The 20,099-nt window shown below is 46.2% G+C and overlaps 3 protein-coding genes across 3 annotated transcripts; all 3 read right to left on the bottom strand.

Moving 5' to 3' along the window:
- Window positions 1–1,995: 1,995 nt before the first annotated feature.
- On the bottom strand, window positions 1,996–3,189 carry EV420DRAFT_1481420 (uncharacterized protein; the record flags this gene model as incomplete). Its single annotated transcript, XM_060469768.1, has 3 exons — window positions 1,996–2,463; window positions 2,678–2,804; window positions 2,846–3,189. The coding sequence occupies 3 exons, from the start codon at window positions 3,187–3,189 to the stop codon at window positions 1,996–1,998; spliced, it is 939 nt and encodes a 312-aa protein (XP_060328674.1).
- A 4,949-nt stretch (window positions 3,190–8,138) lies between these two features.
- On the bottom strand, window positions 8,139–8,800 carry EV420DRAFT_1273001 (uncharacterized protein; the record flags this gene model as incomplete). The annotated part of the gene is made up of 3 exons (XM_060467733.1): window positions 8,139–8,338; window positions 8,392–8,608; window positions 8,669–8,800. The coding sequence occupies 3 exons, from the start codon at window positions 8,798–8,800 to the stop codon at window positions 8,139–8,141; spliced, it is 549 nt and encodes a 182-aa protein (XP_060328673.1).
- A 745-nt stretch (window positions 8,801–9,545) lies between these two features.
- EV420DRAFT_1621399 (uncharacterized protein) lies at window positions 9,546–10,370 on the bottom strand (the record flags this gene model as incomplete). Its single annotated transcript, XM_060475692.1, has 4 exons — window positions 9,546–9,689; window positions 9,743–9,896; window positions 9,985–10,245; window positions 10,267–10,370. The coding sequence occupies 4 exons, from the start codon at window positions 10,368–10,370 to the stop codon at window positions 9,546–9,548; spliced, it is 663 nt and encodes a 220-aa protein (XP_060328672.1).
- Between the last annotated feature and the right edge of the window lie 9,729 nt (window positions 10,371–20,099).

Raw genomic sequence — 20,099 nt, 5'->3', positions numbered from 1 at the left:
TTCATCGGAGCCGCCAAATCGCGAATTTCCTCTCTGCCACGTCAGCCTAGACCACGACGTCCATGGCAGGGAGGCACTATTCGGATAGAGCAATACTTCAACGACATTCCTACTCAAGCTTCAGATCCCACCCGCGTATCTTCTCTCCAAGGCCACCTCGCAAATCTCTCGCCATGCCATCTACAGCTGATCACTCGCTAGCACTGATTGTGTGCTCCGCTGGCCTACAATGTCATCGAGAGATGCTGTCAGGGCATGCCACGAAGACGCCGGCTGGGGATGGTAGGCAAGCACAGGGGTATGAAGGTAGTCGATAAAAGCAGCCTAGGAAATCCACCGTGGAAATCGGTCGCGTATCCTATGTCGTCTTTTTCGACCCGAACCACCCACCCTCACAAGTCAACGTTAAAAAGAGTCAAGACTGAACAATCTAACGCGGTGCCTGGTGAAGAGATCACCTCTCTCAAGGAGCTTACTGCAGCTCTCCACCCGGGCAGTGTATTGGGAACGAAAGATCATACGTTGCGAGAGTAATATACCACAGATACTGTCAGATCGGTGTTGCAGCCGTCTCTCCATCCCCCGTCATTCTTCACAGAATCAACCTTGAGAAGAAGACCATTGCGTGATCCGTGATTATGGGAACGAGGGAGACGTTGGAATTGACAAGAGTATCAGACTATTCGCGATGTCACGTAGAACAAGCGCCAATCTGAGAAGTGAAGATGCTGGCAGCATAGCCCTTCTGCAAGATCTGACGTTTCTGAGAGTCGAATATCAGGTAATACCAATAGGATCACCTTCGAGATACTCAGTGATAAAGTTGATGAAGAGGCATTACAGACTTACAAAACGTGGGTTAGCGGTGGTGACTTCATTCTGCTCCTTTTCTGCGACTCTTCCGCTCGGATAGCCCATTTATCTTGCTCACATCTGTGTTTCCTCCCTCTTGCATTCCTTCAACCTTCAACTTTCGACATCTCAATTCTCCGAGTCCTGTTCGGTATGGCCTGGCCACATGTTCCTCATACCACGACTATAAGAATCCCCATTCTCTTCAAAACTGTACGCATGAATGAGGACATGAAGATGCAGCGCAGTTGATGATTGAAAGTGATAGCAAGCAGAATGACCCGTTATTATGCCGGAATCGGAGAGAAGGGCAGGATCTGTCCAACTCGAGGCTTGGAAGTAGAAGCATATACGGAAGAATCTGAGTATTCGTTGTCATCGGGAGAAAGAGGCGTCATGGGGTGTCATGCGTAAAGGTTGTTGGATATGGTATGGTTATGGTACAAAGCAAATGCGAATTTCCGCTTGTGGTTTCGTGCACTTGACGGCAGAATACCAGGACCCTTGCCTACCTGTCGACGTGCTGATGACGGTTCCAACATGCGTTTCAAGAAGCAGGCAATTCCAATATTCGTGCTTAGCAGTGCACGCGTAGGAGATCTCCGCATACTAGGAAGAACGAAATCATGCGGTGCAGCCTGAGATTCTACTACACTGCACCCACCCTCGCGGTCAATTATTTGGTTCGAGTTGAGGTTATCTGGGATAGTCGACGACGTAGGTGATTTCTTTATCCTTGACGTACTCCCCACACTGTTGTAACTCCGGATCGTATTTTTTATCCGGGCTGTTCCTGCTGTGACGTTGCGAAACAGCTCAAGAGATTATCGCTTATAGACATAAGACGGTAGCAGATTTCCTTCCACTCAACCTTGTTCCCTTTGGCATGCTCAATCCCCCCGGTCTCAACTACCATCGATGATCCACTCCCATGACCATATGCTCGGAGGTTGCACGCACATGCAAGCGTCAATATGCCCGCTTCCGTCATGAACCTTCCCCCCACCCCCTAAACCGTATCGACGGTCGCATCTCCAATCGCAAATCACCGTAGCATCGGGCTAGGATAGACGTGATATCCGAGAGGGATGGAGGGAGTGGCGGTGACGGTAGCGATGGAAGGAGAAGAAGAGTCATCCGCGATCAAATGAGAGAGGGGGGTAATTTGGAAGAGTGTCGCGCGGGATCAACTTGGAGGGAGAAGCGACATGCATCAGGCATTCTATTAGGTGAAGCGTGCACGGCTAGTTCTGAAATCTCGATGGCGTGAATTTGAGTGCAGGAGGGTGCTGATAAGACGCTGAGGAGAGGAGAGGAGCAGACTGAGGTGGACAAGGCCCTCGTATGCATCTCTTGGTTGCGTTCCAGCAGGGCATGTAATCGGGGGCCACCGTCTCTATAAACCACATCTACCATCACGTTTACGACTGTTGAGAGTACGGACGTGAACATTGACTGAGAGGGAAGGCAAGACGCAGAGTGAGGGGTGTATGATTGAGCTATGTTTGCCTGTACGTCGGAGAGGGAGTGACTGGCGACCTGGAGAAGGTGAGGCAATCCACTTGAAAACTGGGGTAGCTTGCCACCACAACCGTAGTCGCCTTTATCATCCTAAGCAATTAGATCAATCGTCAATCAAGTTGTTTACGAGGGAGCAAGCTCACGAAAGATAGAAGGACATTGACACCATCTCTTCAATCAAGGTCGCGTCATGTACCCACGAACTGTTCGCATTCCGGATTCCTTTTCGGTCAGAATCGTTCCCTCTACATTCAGCACTGCATGAGATACACGGTAGTGAAACAAACTGAGCCGATCTTCGCACCTTTCTTTGGTCTGTTATCCGAGTCAGGATCATCTGGTGAGTCCTAGTCGCTTCCTCCTCCTTTGGCATGTACTCCAACATCCTTCCTTCTTCGTCTCTTCTATCCGAGTCCTGTCCGACGGCCTGACTGTCGAGCTACACGGTCGTCGGGGAAGAGTATCCACGCACCGCCGAGTCCTGCCGATGGATCCACTCCCATGGATGATATGCTCGGGAATTGCGCACACGCGAACGGCCGCTTTCATCGTCACTCTCCCATCAGCTATATCTCCTCTCTCTCGGCGGTCAAAGTCCTCAAATATGAATCCAACCAAATCGCGTAATTTTGGGCGCATTGCGGCCACGATAGACGCCGACATGCGAGAGGGGTGGAGGCGACGGAAGGAGAAGGGGAGAGTCGGCCGTGTCAAACGTGAGAGTGTCGAGGCGAGGGGTGGGATGGGGTGTTGTGATTCTGAAATCTCGACAGTGTGAATTTTGAGCGCAGAAAGGGGTAGATGTCGATGACACATCGAGGGCACCCAGATTGAGGTCGAGTTTGTGAGTGGGTAATGAGCGAAGGGAGGGTGTGAGGGGGGACCAATTCGCCAACACGACTGAGTACTGAGAACCCCTCCTCTCTTGCACAGGTTCAAGCGACTTTACTTGATAGTCAGGTAGCGCGCGTATGATGATGATGGGCCGGTCTATCTTAAACGCCCTTGGATGGAATGGACGATCTTTGTTTAACGTGATGAACACACCATTTGAGCAACGACAAATGAAATTGTTCTTGGTACGCGTAGAATGAATTTCAGCACGACCTTGACAGAGCATGAGGTACATGGAAGAGTCGGCTTGCATTGGGAGTGCGAGTTGAGAAAAAACTTGGATCCGGAGACATGTCTATAGAGAAACGAGAAACGCGATGGAGCTGAAGAGGCGGGTCTTTTCAACCTGGTCGTTGCCTATCCACCGCCACCTCCCATTTTTCCACGACCAGGAGAAGAGGTCCGAGGGATTCAGCTGCTGGTGGTTTCTGATCAATCCATTAACGGTGACCATTCCACATCTCACCCCATACCCGCGCAACACCTTCGGAGAAGCTTTACACTCGTTGTTTCTGAGCCTGCGCGTCATGCTATACGGTCCTCGTTTTCGATAGAAATGGCACCACAGCACCGGCCTGTACAGGGACTCTTGATATCGGCAAACGAAGGAAGGACGAGTAAAGCCTCCAGTTCGGAAATCCGCTGGTCGAAGAGGGTGGATTATCTGGGTCAGCGGTGGGGCGTACTGTGCGAGGGGAGGAGACGAGGGAGAATAGTCGTCGAGGGTAGAAAGATGCTCGGAAGAGAAGCGTGATTCAGGGGTGCATACGACGCGTTCACAGTTCCCACGCCTCGCTTTCCTTGTCAACTTGATGCGACTCTTTTCTCCGTGGCTGCGATGGTAGGCTACCCGAGTTTGCAGGTGGACGACCTCACCTTCAACCTCTCGGATAGACAAGTAGGTCCTTGTCGAACGTTGAACATGCCTTCTCCTATGGTAGCCTCATTATTAAACGTTGTCACAACGAAGCTCATCTGTTTCATCCAAGGACGTATTATTATAAGCAGACAGCTATGAAAGCAACTATCATCAATCCAAGCAGGCGTTCCTTCATCGTGCCGCCGCGCTGGTGGATTGACCTATCTTCAAAATTGGTGCGAAGGACACTCCCTTGAATCCCTTCGCCTCCTTCCATCTCATGGGCTCGATGTCGATCCTCAATAAAGCCCTGAACGCTTGTCTATATGACTATAGATGCGTTTTATAGGACCACCGGCCTCAGTTGAGCGACCACCGACGACGAAGAAGAAGAAGAGATACCCTACGCTCAAAATCCACACGGTCTAGATTTCAGAATCAGTGGTGCACGCTCCGATGGGATGAGTCAGTCCTCTTCCTTGCACAACACGCCGACGACTCTCCCCTTCTCCTTCCATCACCTCCACGTCCCCCTTCATCCCTCTCGCATATCGGTGTCTATCCTAGCCACAACGCGTCCAAACTTGCGCCTCATGTACGATCACGGACTTGACTACAGATGCAATTTAGCGCTGGGGTGTTTAGATGTCCGCGGTGGTGGTGTACGGACGGGTACCCCTCTTTCTCGTCTTACTTCAAGTTGAAAATAATATCTCCCTTCTTCCTCCCGTAACTGCAGAAGTATCTGGATATTCGCCTACAAGTACCAGTACAGAGAAATCAGACTATTAAAAAAATCCATCGAGCTCTTTGATCACATTGTCTGTTTCCCGTGTCGTCAATTCGCCACCATGATTCTCGCCGTAGTTGCCTATCAAATCGCGGGACTTCTTGCAGGACGAGCTTCACGAATGGTGACGAGTGCCTGGTGAATCAAAGCTCGTTCACTCAAACGTCCGTGGTTGCGGGATGTTGGGAAGAGGTGATGACATTAACCGAAGATGCATCGATGACGCGTTGAACGGGGACTAATTCCAAACGCAGACGCTGAAAATGCAGCATAGTCTGCTAGCGTTAACAACCGCCGAGACGACCCGCCCTGCGTATGCTGGAAAAAGAACAAGGAATGTAAATTAAAGGGCTCACAACGACGAGCCGTTATCCCACCATGTCGGTATCGCGAACCCTGCCTTCATCTTCCTATTTCCTCCAAACCCTCGCATCTCTGGAACGCGTAACGGTTTCCGCACCTCTCTTGGCATTCCAAAAATCTTCTCCGAGCGGGAGGGAACTCATCCATCTTTTGCTCCCCTTTCTTGTTCATCTGGAACATGCTCATTCCCCTCCCATCTCTTTCAAATCTTGATTCTTTGACCCCTATAATCTCGTCCTGTGAGACGGCCCTATTCAGAGCCTGTCCGAGTTCGATGACCCTTCCATATCGTTGTTCATCGCCCACGGCATTTGAAAGCGATTCTTCAGTCCCTACATCTCATCTTGTGAGACGGGCCCTAATCACTGTCAGAGCCTTTCCGAGTTCGATATCGTTGCGTGTCCTTGGGACGCGTGACTAAACTGCTGGAGAAGACAACGAACGACTTGTCTAGCCAGGACAGTTGAGAAAGGGAAAACGAAGCGAGCCGTGGGAACCCTAAACGCGCCGCATGTGTCTGAATCACACTTCTCTCCCGACCTCTCTTTCCACCCTCCATCGTTTGACCAGAAATCTACCCTCTTTTCCCAAAATGGAGACTCCTTAGTTTGCTGATATCAAGAGTCTCTATACAGGCCGGTGCTGTGGTACCCCTTCCATCGAAAATGAGGACACGGTTCACCAATGGCAACAGACTCAGCAACACCGAAGGCGAAGGCGGGGCGTGGGTATGGGAGAGAGAGAAGGTGAGAGGTGGAGTGATTTGAAGGAAGCCCCGCAGACTGATGAATCTACCAGCATCTGAGTACTGCTGCAAACATGGGCGAGTTTCACGGCCGTTCTGCTCAACGAAAACCGAATAATTAATTGGAAATCCCTTGGACCTCCTTTCCTGCGCAGGTGCCAGCGAGTCTCCGTTCATCATGGATCGTGGCAAAAGGGAAGGCAGCAGTGGTTAGCCTTTGGAGACGGCGTGGACAGACTCATCTGGCTGAGACGTCGAGTTGCATCAAGTGACGATACCTAGCGCGAATGGTTCGTGGGGACATGAAGCCACCATAGTTGAAGGAATGGTGTCGAGGACTGCTTTTCCTTTACCCTAGTCTATCCCTTATTCTCGACATTGACACGAGCAACCCTACCTTCGCCTCCTTCCCTGTCACAAGCTCGACATCGACCCTGTCGCAGCGCTTCACGTATCACGCCCTCAACATAGTCATGCGCATGAACGATTGTGGATATGGCTGTAGACATGGTCTATACGGCCGTCGACATACTTTGCTAGGATGCGACCGAGGAGATATATGAGAGTCGTCCCTGAATGGAAAGCGAACTTGAAGACGCTTCCGTCAACTTGACACTCTACAATCCCAGGGAAACCGAAATTGGTGACGGATGTCATACATTTATCCCTCTACTCAGAAGGTGTCTCCAATTCTGGCACAACATCAATGCTTCGGCTTCAGTGCTCAGTGCCTGCTTTGGTGGGATGTAGTGATACGACGGTCAAAGAGCGAGTGGGTATGATTGAGGGGTATGTGAACATACATGCACATGGATCATGGACCCAAGCGGTAGTTGGCGGGTATGCTGGGTAAATGCACACGAGGAGAATACGCCCCACCTCCCTTTCGCATGTGATAATGACCGCCGCCTCCATATAGGTACACTGACTTCCTTTCGACGTCGATCATGTATGCTTATCTTCTTATCTTCAGAGACTGTACTGATCTCAAACTACGATTCTCTATTCAAAAACCCACTTCTCAATCAGGAAAAACTGAAATACTACGTACCTGACCACAATTTGTCTATATCATATTGATGATCGGTACCTTACGTTGCTCCACCTGTTACCTACCATACGGCTCTGTAGCAATCTGTAGTTCCAAGCCCAGCCTCCATAGCCAAACAAGATATACATAAAGCCAAGTGCACACCTCCATAGATATATAAATCATAATGAATGGGAGCGATGTGGCAGGTGTTCAAGGTCACATAAAAATCCATTCTTATGATACAGAGTAAATGAAAAATTCAATAGATATCTCTGGGATACCTCACAAAAGAAATTTGTGTATGGCAATTGCAAATGGCTGGTGGGTGTCAAGCCAGGGAGGCAATCAGCATCAAAAGAATTGCTAAGTTTGTTTCAATTTCCGATCCAACTCCGAATCTTAGTGAATAGCACGGGTGTCCCCCGGGTTTACCAGAGGTGACCCATACCCTTACCCGTTAATCACCCTACCCTCACCATGGGTACATCTTTTATATGGGTCAGACAGGTACATGCAGGGTGAGAAGGGTTGACAGGTAACCCGCTAAGAGTATGATCATTTTCTAATCTTTTCGTACTGAACTACCTACTGTATTTTATCCCATCCTTCAGGCATCAAGAAATTGTCATCTTTGCAATCAGCATCCGATAACTCTGGCAGATTAGAGACATCCTGGATATCACTATCATGCACAAATCCATAGACACTCCACTGACCTAAGCACATTAGGGCACACAACGTCTGAGTGGTAAGCTTGTTACAAATATGGGACATGAGCAAACATCCACGACTGAATGTATGCTCAACATCTACAGAAGTAGCTATAGAAATGCATGAATAACTCGTAAGTCAGAACAATTTACACTGCATACCAGGTATGGAGAGGTAATCCAATGCCATTCTCGAGAGGCAGGGATACATGCTCTCCTTCTCTTTCCACCACATCAGCGGGTTATCAGTAAGCTCAGTCTCAACAGAGAGGTAACACTCCAAGTCGTCGCATACATCAGTGCATTTTGGCCTCTTCGTATTGTTCAGGTTATCAAAAATGTTGTCTGAAGGGACTGCCTACAGCCCCACATCAGCTAGCATAAAATGTTATGAAGAGAGTACATACCTGTGTACCATCTTCGGCACCATCCTCCACAACGATGACATTGTCCATTAGATTCTTGTACTTGCGATCAAATTCATCCTGTATGACCTTGCATGCATCTGTGATCCAGCTAGCCTCCCAGTTAGCATCGACAAAGTAGTCGAGCTTATAACAAGGATGCAGAACTAAGATAACCTGTCAGTAATACAGAGGATGGCAATGAGAAATAATAACTCACTCATAGCTATGTGATAGAGATCCGATGCATCAGTCAGACTGTAGTACCAGTTCAAAGTCTTCTTCGCGATGAGAAGGCTTGCTCGTATTGGTGGCACTAGATCCACATTTTGAATTGATGCCATTGCGAAGACTTGATCAATGTGATCCATTGCTGGTATCACAGTTGCTAAATTGGGTGTTGAATGAGAGAAGTAGAGTGTAGCATCCTTTAGGACCTGGCAGTACCTAGGTGAGTCAGAGACGTGATATTGGTCACAGTGTGACATCCAACTCACTTTCAACACATCACAGAGATTCTCCAGGACTGTCCACTCTGTTCTCGTCAGCTCATAGTTGCTCACTCCATAATTGTCATCCCCCGTCAGCTCTTTTATTGCTGACTTGTATGCCAACGCTGCATCAAGCATATCAAACGTTGAATTCCAATGAGTCGAAACATCGCATGGGAGCATTTTTTGAGCTAGCTTCAACTCAGCAATGATTTTCTTCCACTCGGGGAGTAGTATGGTGCTGGAGTGAATGATTTTAAAGGATAATTTACGAATCTGGGTGGGGAGATCAGATATGGTGCATCAGATTGGCCTCTAAGTACATGCCTTAATTAATGCCATTTGAACAGAACGAGTCTCAGCCTCCCATCTCTCTCGGTCCTCCATGCTCAGCAAGGCAATCTCATCGACCAACCCATCAGTATCATCCTTCTCAACGTTCCCTGCTGCTCCCTCTGCCTCCTCCAGACATACATTCAAGTCTTCTTGCTCCAAACCTTCAGCTAGTTCAATGAGGTCATGCTCAATGTCATTAGTGGCATCCTCTTTCTTCTTTTTGGGAGGCTCGAACTGGTTTAAGAGGCTCTTCACAATGAGATTGACAACATGGGTGAAGCATCAGGTTTGGTGTTTTTCCCCAGGAAATGCAGGAATGCTTTCAGCAAGGATATCTATCGTGGTATCATTGTTGGTCGCATTGTCGCACGTTATGCTTAGGATCTATGTTTTCAGATCAGGTAAGCTTCTATTCATCCTTAGTGAAATATATACCTTTTCACTAATACCGAACTCATCCAGCATCTGCTCAAATGCCTCTGCCAGGTTGGCACCAGTATGGGACTATGAGTACTTTGTTAGTCTGGCTGGCATGGCAAGTAGTTGGTCATACCTTGGCAACCTCTACGAAATCTAACAACAAACTTATAGGTTTACCCTTATACTCAAAATGGACTGTCACAGCAATGTATGGACAGTGGTTTGGTGATGTCCAGGCATCAGTCGCAAAATTCAGACAGCCTGGATATTTCTTGGTACGTTGGGTTAAGTATTTTGATGTTCTGTAGTATTAATGACACTCACATGTAGAAGATCAGCAATGCGATTGCGTGACTTCGCAAACACAGTTTTAACGTCTCGTGAGATGGTTGATGGGTGGGGGATATAGCACTCGGGATAGCCAGTTTTCATCAAACAATTGAACCCCCAGTCTTTTGCTATTGCAAACGGATGAAGGCTTTCAGAGATCCAGCAAAAAAACTTGGCTCTACAGCGGTTGATGGTAAGCATTTCTATGCTTGATATAGGATATACTGTTCACTCACCATGCTTCAGGTTTAGTATGCTGACGATGAGAATACATGATCCTACCCTTGCCCTCAACACGTGCAAAGGCCTGAGTGATTGATCCATTTTGAGCTGATTCATGGTGAGTCTGTACAATCCTCTTCACATCACAAAGATGCTTGACCACATCTGCAGCCTTCAAGACATCCTCGCCCCAACACTTCTTGACATGATTGCATAAATTCTTTGTTGAAGAAGAATCCGAAGTATCAAGGAAATGGTTAACCTGATGACCACACCTCTTTGCCAAGCATGTTCACATGTAGCACTTGCAGCCCTCGCGGTACTCAATGCTTGGGACGGGAGAGTAGAAAGCGTAAACTGGTGCATTCCATGTTGCTATAGCATGTGCTGTGTTTTCCATCAGTACTGATAAACACAGTTGAAGCTTTATGCCATACCAAGCTTTGCATCATCATCATCCTCAGGCAAGCCTGTCTCAGTGACAGATGGAGTATCTTCCTCATCATTGCTATCGCTGACTTCAATCAAATTGGGAAGATCGACCATTTTAACTGAAGCTGAGGAACCTGAATGGTATTTAGTCCCCAAGTATTAGCTCATGTAATATAACTCACTTGTGTTTTTGTTGTTAGGTGCCAGTCGCTCGATGCTGGGGGGGTCAGGAGAACCCATGGCAGAAGCAGAAGGTTCAGACCGAGCAGATGGCTGCGAAGCTGAAGACTTCTGAGGAGTGAGTTTGCGGACAGCTTTTTGGACCAGCTTCTTTGCGCTGGCTGCAACCCTGGACTTCTTTTTGGCACGCAATGTTGATGGGGCAGTGGATTCGCCATCAGAACTGTCAACAGCTTGGATTTCGCTAGCCTTGCTGCGTTCAGTCTGTTGGCGCTTCTGCTTGCCCTCAACAATGTTGGCAGTGTCTTCAGTAGAAGCCATGTTAGCATAGAGAAAATATTTAGTTGGCACTATGGCAAATCACAAGTTAAATAGCTGATGGACAATAGAACATACTAAGGTATGGAATACAAGACTGGTATGCTCAATTTCAAATGTAATCAGTGCCTTAATACCCTGGATACCTTTATATTACTTTATATAGATATATATATATTATATTTATTCAATATTACTATTTTAAAATAGCTTTTTGTATATTTAAATATAGTTGTCATGTCTAATAAGACACTGCTATGCTGGAATTAGAGCTGTGTAAGAACTTTTGGTTCATAGGTAAGCACAAGAAGGAACTAATATTCATGAAAATCATGTAAGAATATGTGCTATGCTCAGCCTTCTCTGTCAGTATAGAGCAACAAGCTGAGGTGGCAGGTACAAAATATAAGGTATATATACTACTGTAAAGTCCAAGAAAATGAGGAGAGGTAAGTACTGACTAAAGCATGAAAATAAACTGGGAGTTGCAATGTCCAACAGATGGATCATTGCAATGATGAGCAAGAAGACAGCATGACAGCATGTGAGGCACCCTCAAGGGCTTGGATTCAACAAATCACATCACTAGGTACATCATTTTTATACTACTAGACTATGTAGAATGTCCTAGAATAAATAGATAATGTACTACTGTTTAATTTCAACCATAGCTTCATAGGGTGTTATGTGTTATGCTTGATAGTGTCTGGGCCATAGCTTCATATGGTTAAGTTACATGTTATGGTTTATGAATTTAGCTTCATTTGAAATTTCACCACCCAATGTGTATCAGATTAGATTGTGATTAGCAAATAAAAATTCTCCTTTTTTCTGAATCTAAATTCTGTTTCTACTGCAAAATGTCTGCATTTCACACCTCTGACTGGATCTCATATGGAAAACATTGGTCATCATGTCAAATTATGATGATGATATACCTCTTTTTATTTTTTATTTTTTTTGGACCCTGCATTTAATTAACTGCAACAAGTAAACTATCTACTAAGATGCAGTGGTGGGGCCAATGCTCAGGCTTCCTCCTCCCTCTTGCATCTGATCTCTCCATTCAGTACTCTATTTTCCAAGCTTGGGCATGTTGGTGTTGTGTGTGGAGTATAGCAACGGACTTGTGAGGTGTTTATTTGCCTTTGGCTCGGGTGAGTGCTTTTTGATCTGCAGATGGCAATGATATACCTCTTAATATTATTATGGCCATTGGTTTGAGTTTGTCTAATACTTAAACCAGATTTGGAATCAGCGATGAAGGCCTTGTTCATGTGATGGCAGTAGAGGAGATGGAAGCATATGGATTATGGTTTGAGTCAATAGACACTACCAAGCCTAAGAGTGACACATGTATCTCCACTGAGCCATCAGTCAGCAGGTTTGGTAGAATACAGAAGCCCTCAAAGTAGCTTGAGGCTTTAAAGATATGGAAGACGTAGATCTTTCATTGTATATACCTTTGGTATCAGAATAATACATGTAGGAGGCAAAATTTTTGGATTTATGCAAGGAAATTGGGCTGTTTGGTCATCAAGATATGATAGCTTCACAAAGCTCTGTTATGCATTACACATTACCAGGAGCTCTGCTTCATTGGTCCCTGTTACATATTATATGAATTAACAGTTGAAATCTTGTCAAAATCATACAGTATCTGTGGAATTGGCATAGAGCTGGTGGACATTGAGGCCAAGCCAATTTGGGCTCCAAAGGGATATCAACACCACATGAGAAATTAGATTTTAACCAAGGTTAAATCTACCCTAATTCTATGCTTACAGTCCATCTTATTCCTTCATCAAACCTCCAGATCACAGTGAACTCAAGTGGCTTTAGTGGTGTAGGGTGAGTCACAAAGCCCTGAATTCACTGAAGAAGACTGAGCAGGGGAAAAGCACAAGGGAATGGAAGGTGACACTAAGGATCAAGCAACAAGAAGAGAAGGAAGACTGCAATATATTATATCACTTTTATATATTTGTTGTATATATTGTTGGAAGTTGAATGTAATGTTTGAAAGATGGGGAGTGCCACTGAGTGGATTTATCATTTGGATCACAACAAAATTGAAACTGAGGAAGACCCACCCAAAATATGAACTAGCTGGGGCACATGTACACTCTCAAAATTGGTGGTAATTAAGGTGCATTTCCACTGAGACATGATGTAAAATTGCCCTTGCTGTCAGACCACATTGGTATTAACATGTATTCAGGTCAACAAGCCTCCAACCCATGTCTTCATCACAATTGCTGGACCCTTGTACCTCAGGTCCCAGCAACCTGACTATGATACAGGTTTTCAGCTTGTTGGGGTCTGCCCCAAATCCGGTTGTTTACTTGGGACATTGGTGGAGTAAAATCTTTTTTAAGAGACTCTGAGCAGTTGAAAATAGATGTTATCAGGGGATATAAACATGGTGATAAGTTGAGGCTCAAACAAAATATATTCCAATTTCCAATGTATACATGAGCTGAGTTCTATGTATCTGTATCTATATCAGCTGTTTTGTTGGGATTTTAAGTGTAGCGGTCAGAGAGAACATGGTGATGTGGCTTGAATGACATGTATTCCATGGTATGATACTCAGGAAGATGGCAGTAAGAAGCCAAAATTTTACAGTAACAATCAGTAAGATAAATAAGGGTCTAAATAATGTAAAATAAAAGACAGTGGCTGGTGGCTGTGAAACTCCATCATAGTAAGATGCATAAGGATGTGCACCATACCATTACAGATACAGCTGTAGACTATACAAAAAGCCTTACCTATGATACGGTATGGCTGAGGCCAAATCTGTATCATATTATAGATCTGACTCTGGCAGCATCCATGTTTTGCATCCTCAAAGATGGTCATGGTGGAGCCCCTCACAGAGTCTTAGAGATAGAATGCATCAATGATGAAATACCTGGCTATGAACATTGAAAATGAGAAAAGCTATATCTATCTGCCCTAAACCACCACATGCTCCAATCTGAATCTGCCTTAATCCCCTCTTGCCTATGCTCCCAATGGTGTGGACTCATATCTATATATGCTGTACATAGCCACCATAGTACAGACCGGATATAGTGCATATCTCTAATAATACAGTGCATATTTGTAAGTTCATAAGAGATATTTTTAGATAGCTTACAGCCATATTGTCATGGTTGTATCCATAATGGTACCTTGTATGTCCCAAATTATTGATGACAGCTTGAATAACTGTTGCAACCCTTCCCTCCATCTTAAGCCCAGATTGTCAGAGACACTGATAAATAAAATATTTAAGCCATTACCATGAGGAGTAGTTACAAAGAAAGATTGGCAGTTGTGTTGGAATTATGCTGATACATATTCATTTATAGACTGGAACATCTCAGTAATATACTCATGTACTCATCTTACTTGCCTGCTCTCTCATCGCTATTGTGCTATCATAACCTGGGTGCAACCTGGCAATGCAGCAACATTCAAACTCAGCCGGAATGCACCATGGGTGGCAATGGCCAGAAAATTCAAAGTCTGCCTATTATGTCATCATCAACCTCTCTTAATATATAGATTTGACTTGGACAGCCCAACTTGGCCTAGATTTGATTATTGTCCTTGGGTGGATTTGGTATCAGACATGTACCAAATTGGCATTGACCACACAATCCAGAATTTATGCACAATGGATCTCAATTTCAGCTGAACTCAATTGCACAGTGTAGTCTACCTACTGCAAAACCTAAGATTCAGACAACTGTATCTGTACCATCAGCAGGTCCAATTATTTTTGGACCATACAGATGCTATATGGGTACTAATAGTGTTAGGAAAGCATATACATTCTTATATGCATGTTTATATACTGAATATCTAGCTGTATTCTTTATTTTCAAGTAAATTTTGTGACAAAAAACTCTGCTCGATAGGATCATGTGACCAAGAGCCCATCCAGCTTGATGAAGTGTGATATATCACAGCCTATCAAGCTGAATAAGCTGTGACATATCACACCTCATCAAGATTCAATTCAACAAATTCAAGTTTGTATCTCAGTTTGTTATATATGTACTTGTTATAAAAGTTTGAGATATGATTGTGATAATAATCAGAGGCTTTTCTGAGCTGTAATAGCTATTTAAACTGTTACTGCATAAAGAATTTGGCATTCTAGCCTAAAATACTAAATATTTTAATTGTTTCTTTGTTCAATATATTGGACTAGTATGTTGAGATAATATTTTATGATATTTGGGAGGTTTCTAACATCTTTTAATAAGGTAGATTATTAAAATAATATCACAGTTATCTTACAGTGTTTTCCAATGTTCACTGAAGCTACAGACTTTATTTATAAGGTGTATACAGATCTATGTCAATAATATATCTGCTAAAGATATATTCATTCAAGTTTTATCAGGTTTAAAAGGATTATTTACACAAGTCTAATTGGTAAGAGATCACTCTAATTGGGTATCATCTCCTCCTCACACTCTCCTACAGGCATCAGCCACCCCTGCTGCATGTAACATCCCATATCTATTATATGCAGTCTCAGCCTCTCCATGAAAGCCTTTCCAGGGAGTCTCAGCTGTCTCATCAGTGAGTATGTGCCACAGTCCTCAAGAGTAGTGGGATCTAATAGGCTTTTAGCTTCCTCCCTGTGTCTCTCTTTTCCCTCAGACTATATACACCTAGTGGTCTCAGCATGAACACCTATCGCTCTTGTTGAACTACCAGGTATGTTTTCTCTCTTTCTCATATAGTTTACATGACTTATGGGTGCTCTCATTGAATTGGCAGAGCACAGTGTTATCTCACACCTACCCTGGACATTATTACTTGTGGATGCATTTATAGACTTACAACAGACTTGGATACTGTATGGACTGACAAACTCACAGACTATTTACCTTACTTTCATGTAATGTCTCCCACCTGGCACTCATACACATGGTGCCTGGGATCTTCCAATTTGACTTGTTCCCAAAGAGCAGTTTTTTTGATAAACTTGAATGATCGGTTGGACACTCATCAACCAATTAGGTGTTAGCCACTAACTCAGTACCGACTTAGATCAACCAAGGATCGCCACTCGCACTTCGGTGGACGATACACTTAGAGGTCAAAGTCGAGAACGAAAGCCAGGAGCAAGGACAGATAGTCACGAAGGACGGAGCTTTGAGATAGGTAGATTAAACCTTAGCCGAAGCTGGGGTTTAGACCAGCTGAGGCACTACTTAAATACACGATGCGTAGGCTAAAAATAGTACTGTGGGAATCGTCTGATGGGAATCGCACCATAGGGTAAGCAGAAATGTGTAAGAAAAAGAAAAAGAAAGAGAAAGAAATGAATAAACCATAACATTACCCCCTCCTCAAGACTCGTTCGTCCCGAATGAGCTCTGACTCTCTTCTCTACTCTCTGTGGATTCGCTATAGAAGGATAAGTCGTCTGCTTCATCATCGTTGTCATCATCTTCTGTGTCAAAGTCCCAATTTTCGTAGACGCGTTGGAGATTCTCGAGGTTGGTTTCAGCCTCGTCCTCTTCTTCCTCGACCTTTGGTATTCCATCGGCTTCGTCTGTGGTTACCGACCCTGCCATGGAGGTTGGATGAGAGTCCGATTGTGACGTTGAGTGTCGAAGATTTGTGCACTGAGAGGAATACACTGTTTCCACGTCAGTGATACAAGGGGTATCTGGTCGATGGAACGCTGTCACTGCCTCTTGAGGAATTTGGGAGTCTCTTCCGACGGTCTTTCCGTGTTTATTGATTTCCCACTGGATCCTCTGGATGTGAGCTTCGTACTCGTTTATGAGTTCCTCTGCGTTCGCCATATTAGAACGCTTTACCCAGGAGTTTTCTTCCATAGGGTATCCTTTCCACTTGACCAGGTATTCCGTGATTGTACGACGGGTACGCCCACGCCCAATGACTTTGTCGCGCTGTTCCACGATTTCTTCGATTTCGTACTCCTCTTCGTCTTCTATGAGCTCAGGCGGTGGTCTCTCCGGATGAGGCTGATTTGGGAACGTGGGGGGTACATACGGTGTCAGGAGGGACTCATTAAAGCGATTATGAATCCTCCACCCCGCCGGCAACTTTAACTCATAGGCCGATGCTCCCTTCTTCGCTGTAATGGCGAAGGGTCCCACTCGCCGATCCCCTAGCTTTGACGTTGGTCGTGGGAGGCGGAGGTTGGTGGTGTCGAGCCATACTCTGTCGCCGACTTGGTATTCGACTGCCGCCCCTTTGTGACGGTCATAAGCCTTTTTCATGGACTCTGCCGCTCGTTCTAAGGAAGCTTTCGTCTCTCTCTGGGCCTTCTCTATCTCCGTTACTAACTTCCCGGCTGCCGGAACCACCGTCGGTTTCTGTGACGTAGTAATAACCTGCCCGTCTCTTCCAAACACGACCTTGTACGGGGAATATCCAGTCGAGGAATGTTGGCGGTTATTGTGAGTAAAGGCTGCTAGGGGTAGCCATTCGCTCCAATCATCTTGTCGGCTATTGACAAACATTTTCAGGTACTTTTCAATCTCTTGATTGACCCGTTCTGTTTGGCCGTCCGTTTGCGGATGATAAGCAGTGGAAGGATTTCCTTCGACATGAATAAGCCTATAGAACTCTTTCATGAATTTGGAAACGAAGACTGAGCCATGATCCGAGATAACCTTCTCGGGCATCACGCCGTAGGGTACATAGACGTAATCCCGCAGGATTCTGGCGAAGCCGAGGGAGGTAAGTTCTTCAGTGCACGCGATGGGGATGATGGTTTTGGAGAAGCGGTCGACAATGACCAAGATCGAGTCAAAGCCCTTGGAGTTTGGCAGTTTGGTGATCATATCTACCGAGATGTGGGTCCACGGTCGAGTCGGGATCTCATTGGGATGTAAGGGGGCCCTCTTAGGGCGACGATCTGCTTTAGTCCTTTGGCAAACCTCGCACCCTTTGACATAGGCCTCTACGTCTCGACGCATCCGCGGCCACCAGTAGTCTCGAAGAATTAGCTCCTTGGTTTTTTCGATGCCAGGGTGCCCGGCGGTGACATGATCATGTTTCCAGGCTATGATCTGTCCCCGAAGATTGTGATCGATTGGTACATAGATCCGTCCGTCGTACCACAATAAGTCTTGCTCCCGTGAAATGCCTTTCTCGTGATTGAGGGAGTCGGATATTCCTCTATCCCAACGACGGGGGTCGTGCGTGGCCGTTTTAATTTTCTCATGTAGCTCCTCCGTGGAGGGCATGATAAGGGCCCTGAAATGTTCTGCCTTGAGGACCACCATGTCCCGATTGTCTTCCTTCCCTTGGTCGTGGTCCGCCCGTCGAGACAAGAGGTCAGCCTTTCGGTTCTGCGCTCCAGGTTTGTGATGGAGGGCGAACTGGTATTCCGCTAGTTCCGTTACCCACCGCGCTTGTCGTCGATTGAGTTTTTGAGGTTTGCGAAAGTACTGGAGGTTGGAGTGGTCCGTCCAAATTTCGAAGTCTTCCCTTGCCCCCATGAGGTACTGGCGCCACTCCTCCAACGCGATCATAATAGTTAAGAGCTCCTTGTCATAAATCTCGTAGTTGCGCTCCGTCATGGACAAGGCTTTTGATAAAAAGGCCACAGGGCGCCACTTCTCCTCCTGCCACTGGGAGAGTACTGCTCCCACCGCCCCTTCGCTTGAGTCAGCCTCCACTCTGAATCGACCCTCGTCCAGGGGAATGGCTAACACCACATCCTGTCGGAACAACTCCTTGAGTTTTTCGAATGCCTGCTGTTGGGCCTCGCCCCATTTCCACTCTTGTTTACCAGTGAGAGAGGTCAAGGGTTTAACGTGCTTGCTGTAGTCTTGTATAAACCGTCGGTAGAAGTTACAGAACCCCAAGAATGATTGTAATTCTTGCTTTTTTCGGGGGATCGGCCAGTCAAGCAAACCGGCGATTTTGACGGGATCCATGCGAATCTTCCCCTCGCTTATGATCACTCCTAGATACTCCGTTTCTTCCACCTCGAACTCGCACTTCTCGGCTTTGAGGAACAGATTGTTTTCACGAAGCCTTTGGAGTACTTTGCGCACAATCCTTTTGTGCTCCGCCTTTGTTTTGGAAGCGATAAGAATATCGTCCAAATAGACCAACACCTCCCCTGCAGCTATCAAATCTTTGAAGATGTCATTCATCATCCACTGGAATGTGGCGGGCGAGTTGGTAAGTCCGAAGAACATTACTAACGGCTCATAGAGGCCGCGATTGGTTCGGAAGGCCGCCTTCCATTCGTCCCCCTGCTTAATGCACACGTTATTATAGCCCCACCGTACGTCAAACTTGGTGAAGTATTTAGCCCTCTTCAGGCGATCCATCAACTCCCCGATGAGCGGTAATGGATAACGGTTCTTAATAGTCATCTCGTTCAGCTTTTGGTAGTCTTGCACCGGCCGAAGTTTTCCATCCTTCTTTTTTACGAAGAAGAAGGGCAACGCCATAGGTGACTTAGATGTCTGGATACGTCCGGTAGACAAGTTCTCGTCGAGGAACTTGTCCAGCTCCTCCTGTTCGGCTGGGTTGAGTGGGTAGACCTTGCAGTCTAGATTGGCGTTGGCATTGGGGATGAGCTCAATAGCATGATCCCAGGGTTTGCGCGGGGGTAGCTCGTCGAAGCTTTCCTTGTCGAAGACGTCTTTAAATTCGCGGTACTCCTCTGGGACAATTTCTTCGAAGGATTTAACGTCCTTTTTTGCATTGGCCTGGGCCGCCAACTCGTTAGCTTTGGTCCCCATGGCCCGTACATGGAAGGCTTCTTCGAAATCAATGACCAGGATTGTATCTCCTTCCTCGTATTCCTCCCATCGCGCCGAGGGATCGGTGTCGGGTAGCGAGAACGGGATCTTTCGGCATGTACACCAGGCCAGGGTAACCGCTCTGGTGTCCCAGTCTATTAAGGGATTATGACGTTGAAGCCAGTCATGCCCTAAAAATAGAGGGGTCGAACCTAGGTCGACTATGGCTAGTTCGATCCATTCCACGTGGTCCCCGATACGTAATCTTACTTCGGCATATTCCATGATGTCTCCCCCTTTGTTTCGGGTGCCGTCGGCATTGTAGACTGGGACGGGTCGAGCAGCCCGTTTGAGGTTCAGGCTGTGCTCCTGGGCCCAGGCGCGGTCAATCGAACTGCTGGTGGCCCCGCTGTCGACCAGGGCGCTGACCATATGAGTCTCCCTCGTGT

The sequence above is a fragment of the Desarmillaria tabescens genome, assembly GCF_030435595.1.
Source record: "Desarmillaria tabescens strain CCBAS 213 chromosome Unknown EV420scaffold_26, whole genome shotgun sequence".
Taxonomy (NCBI): Eukaryota; Fungi; Basidiomycota; class Agaricomycetes; order Agaricales; family Physalacriaceae; genus Desarmillaria; species Desarmillaria tabescens.
This window is presented reverse-complemented; position numbering and strand designations above follow the sequence as displayed.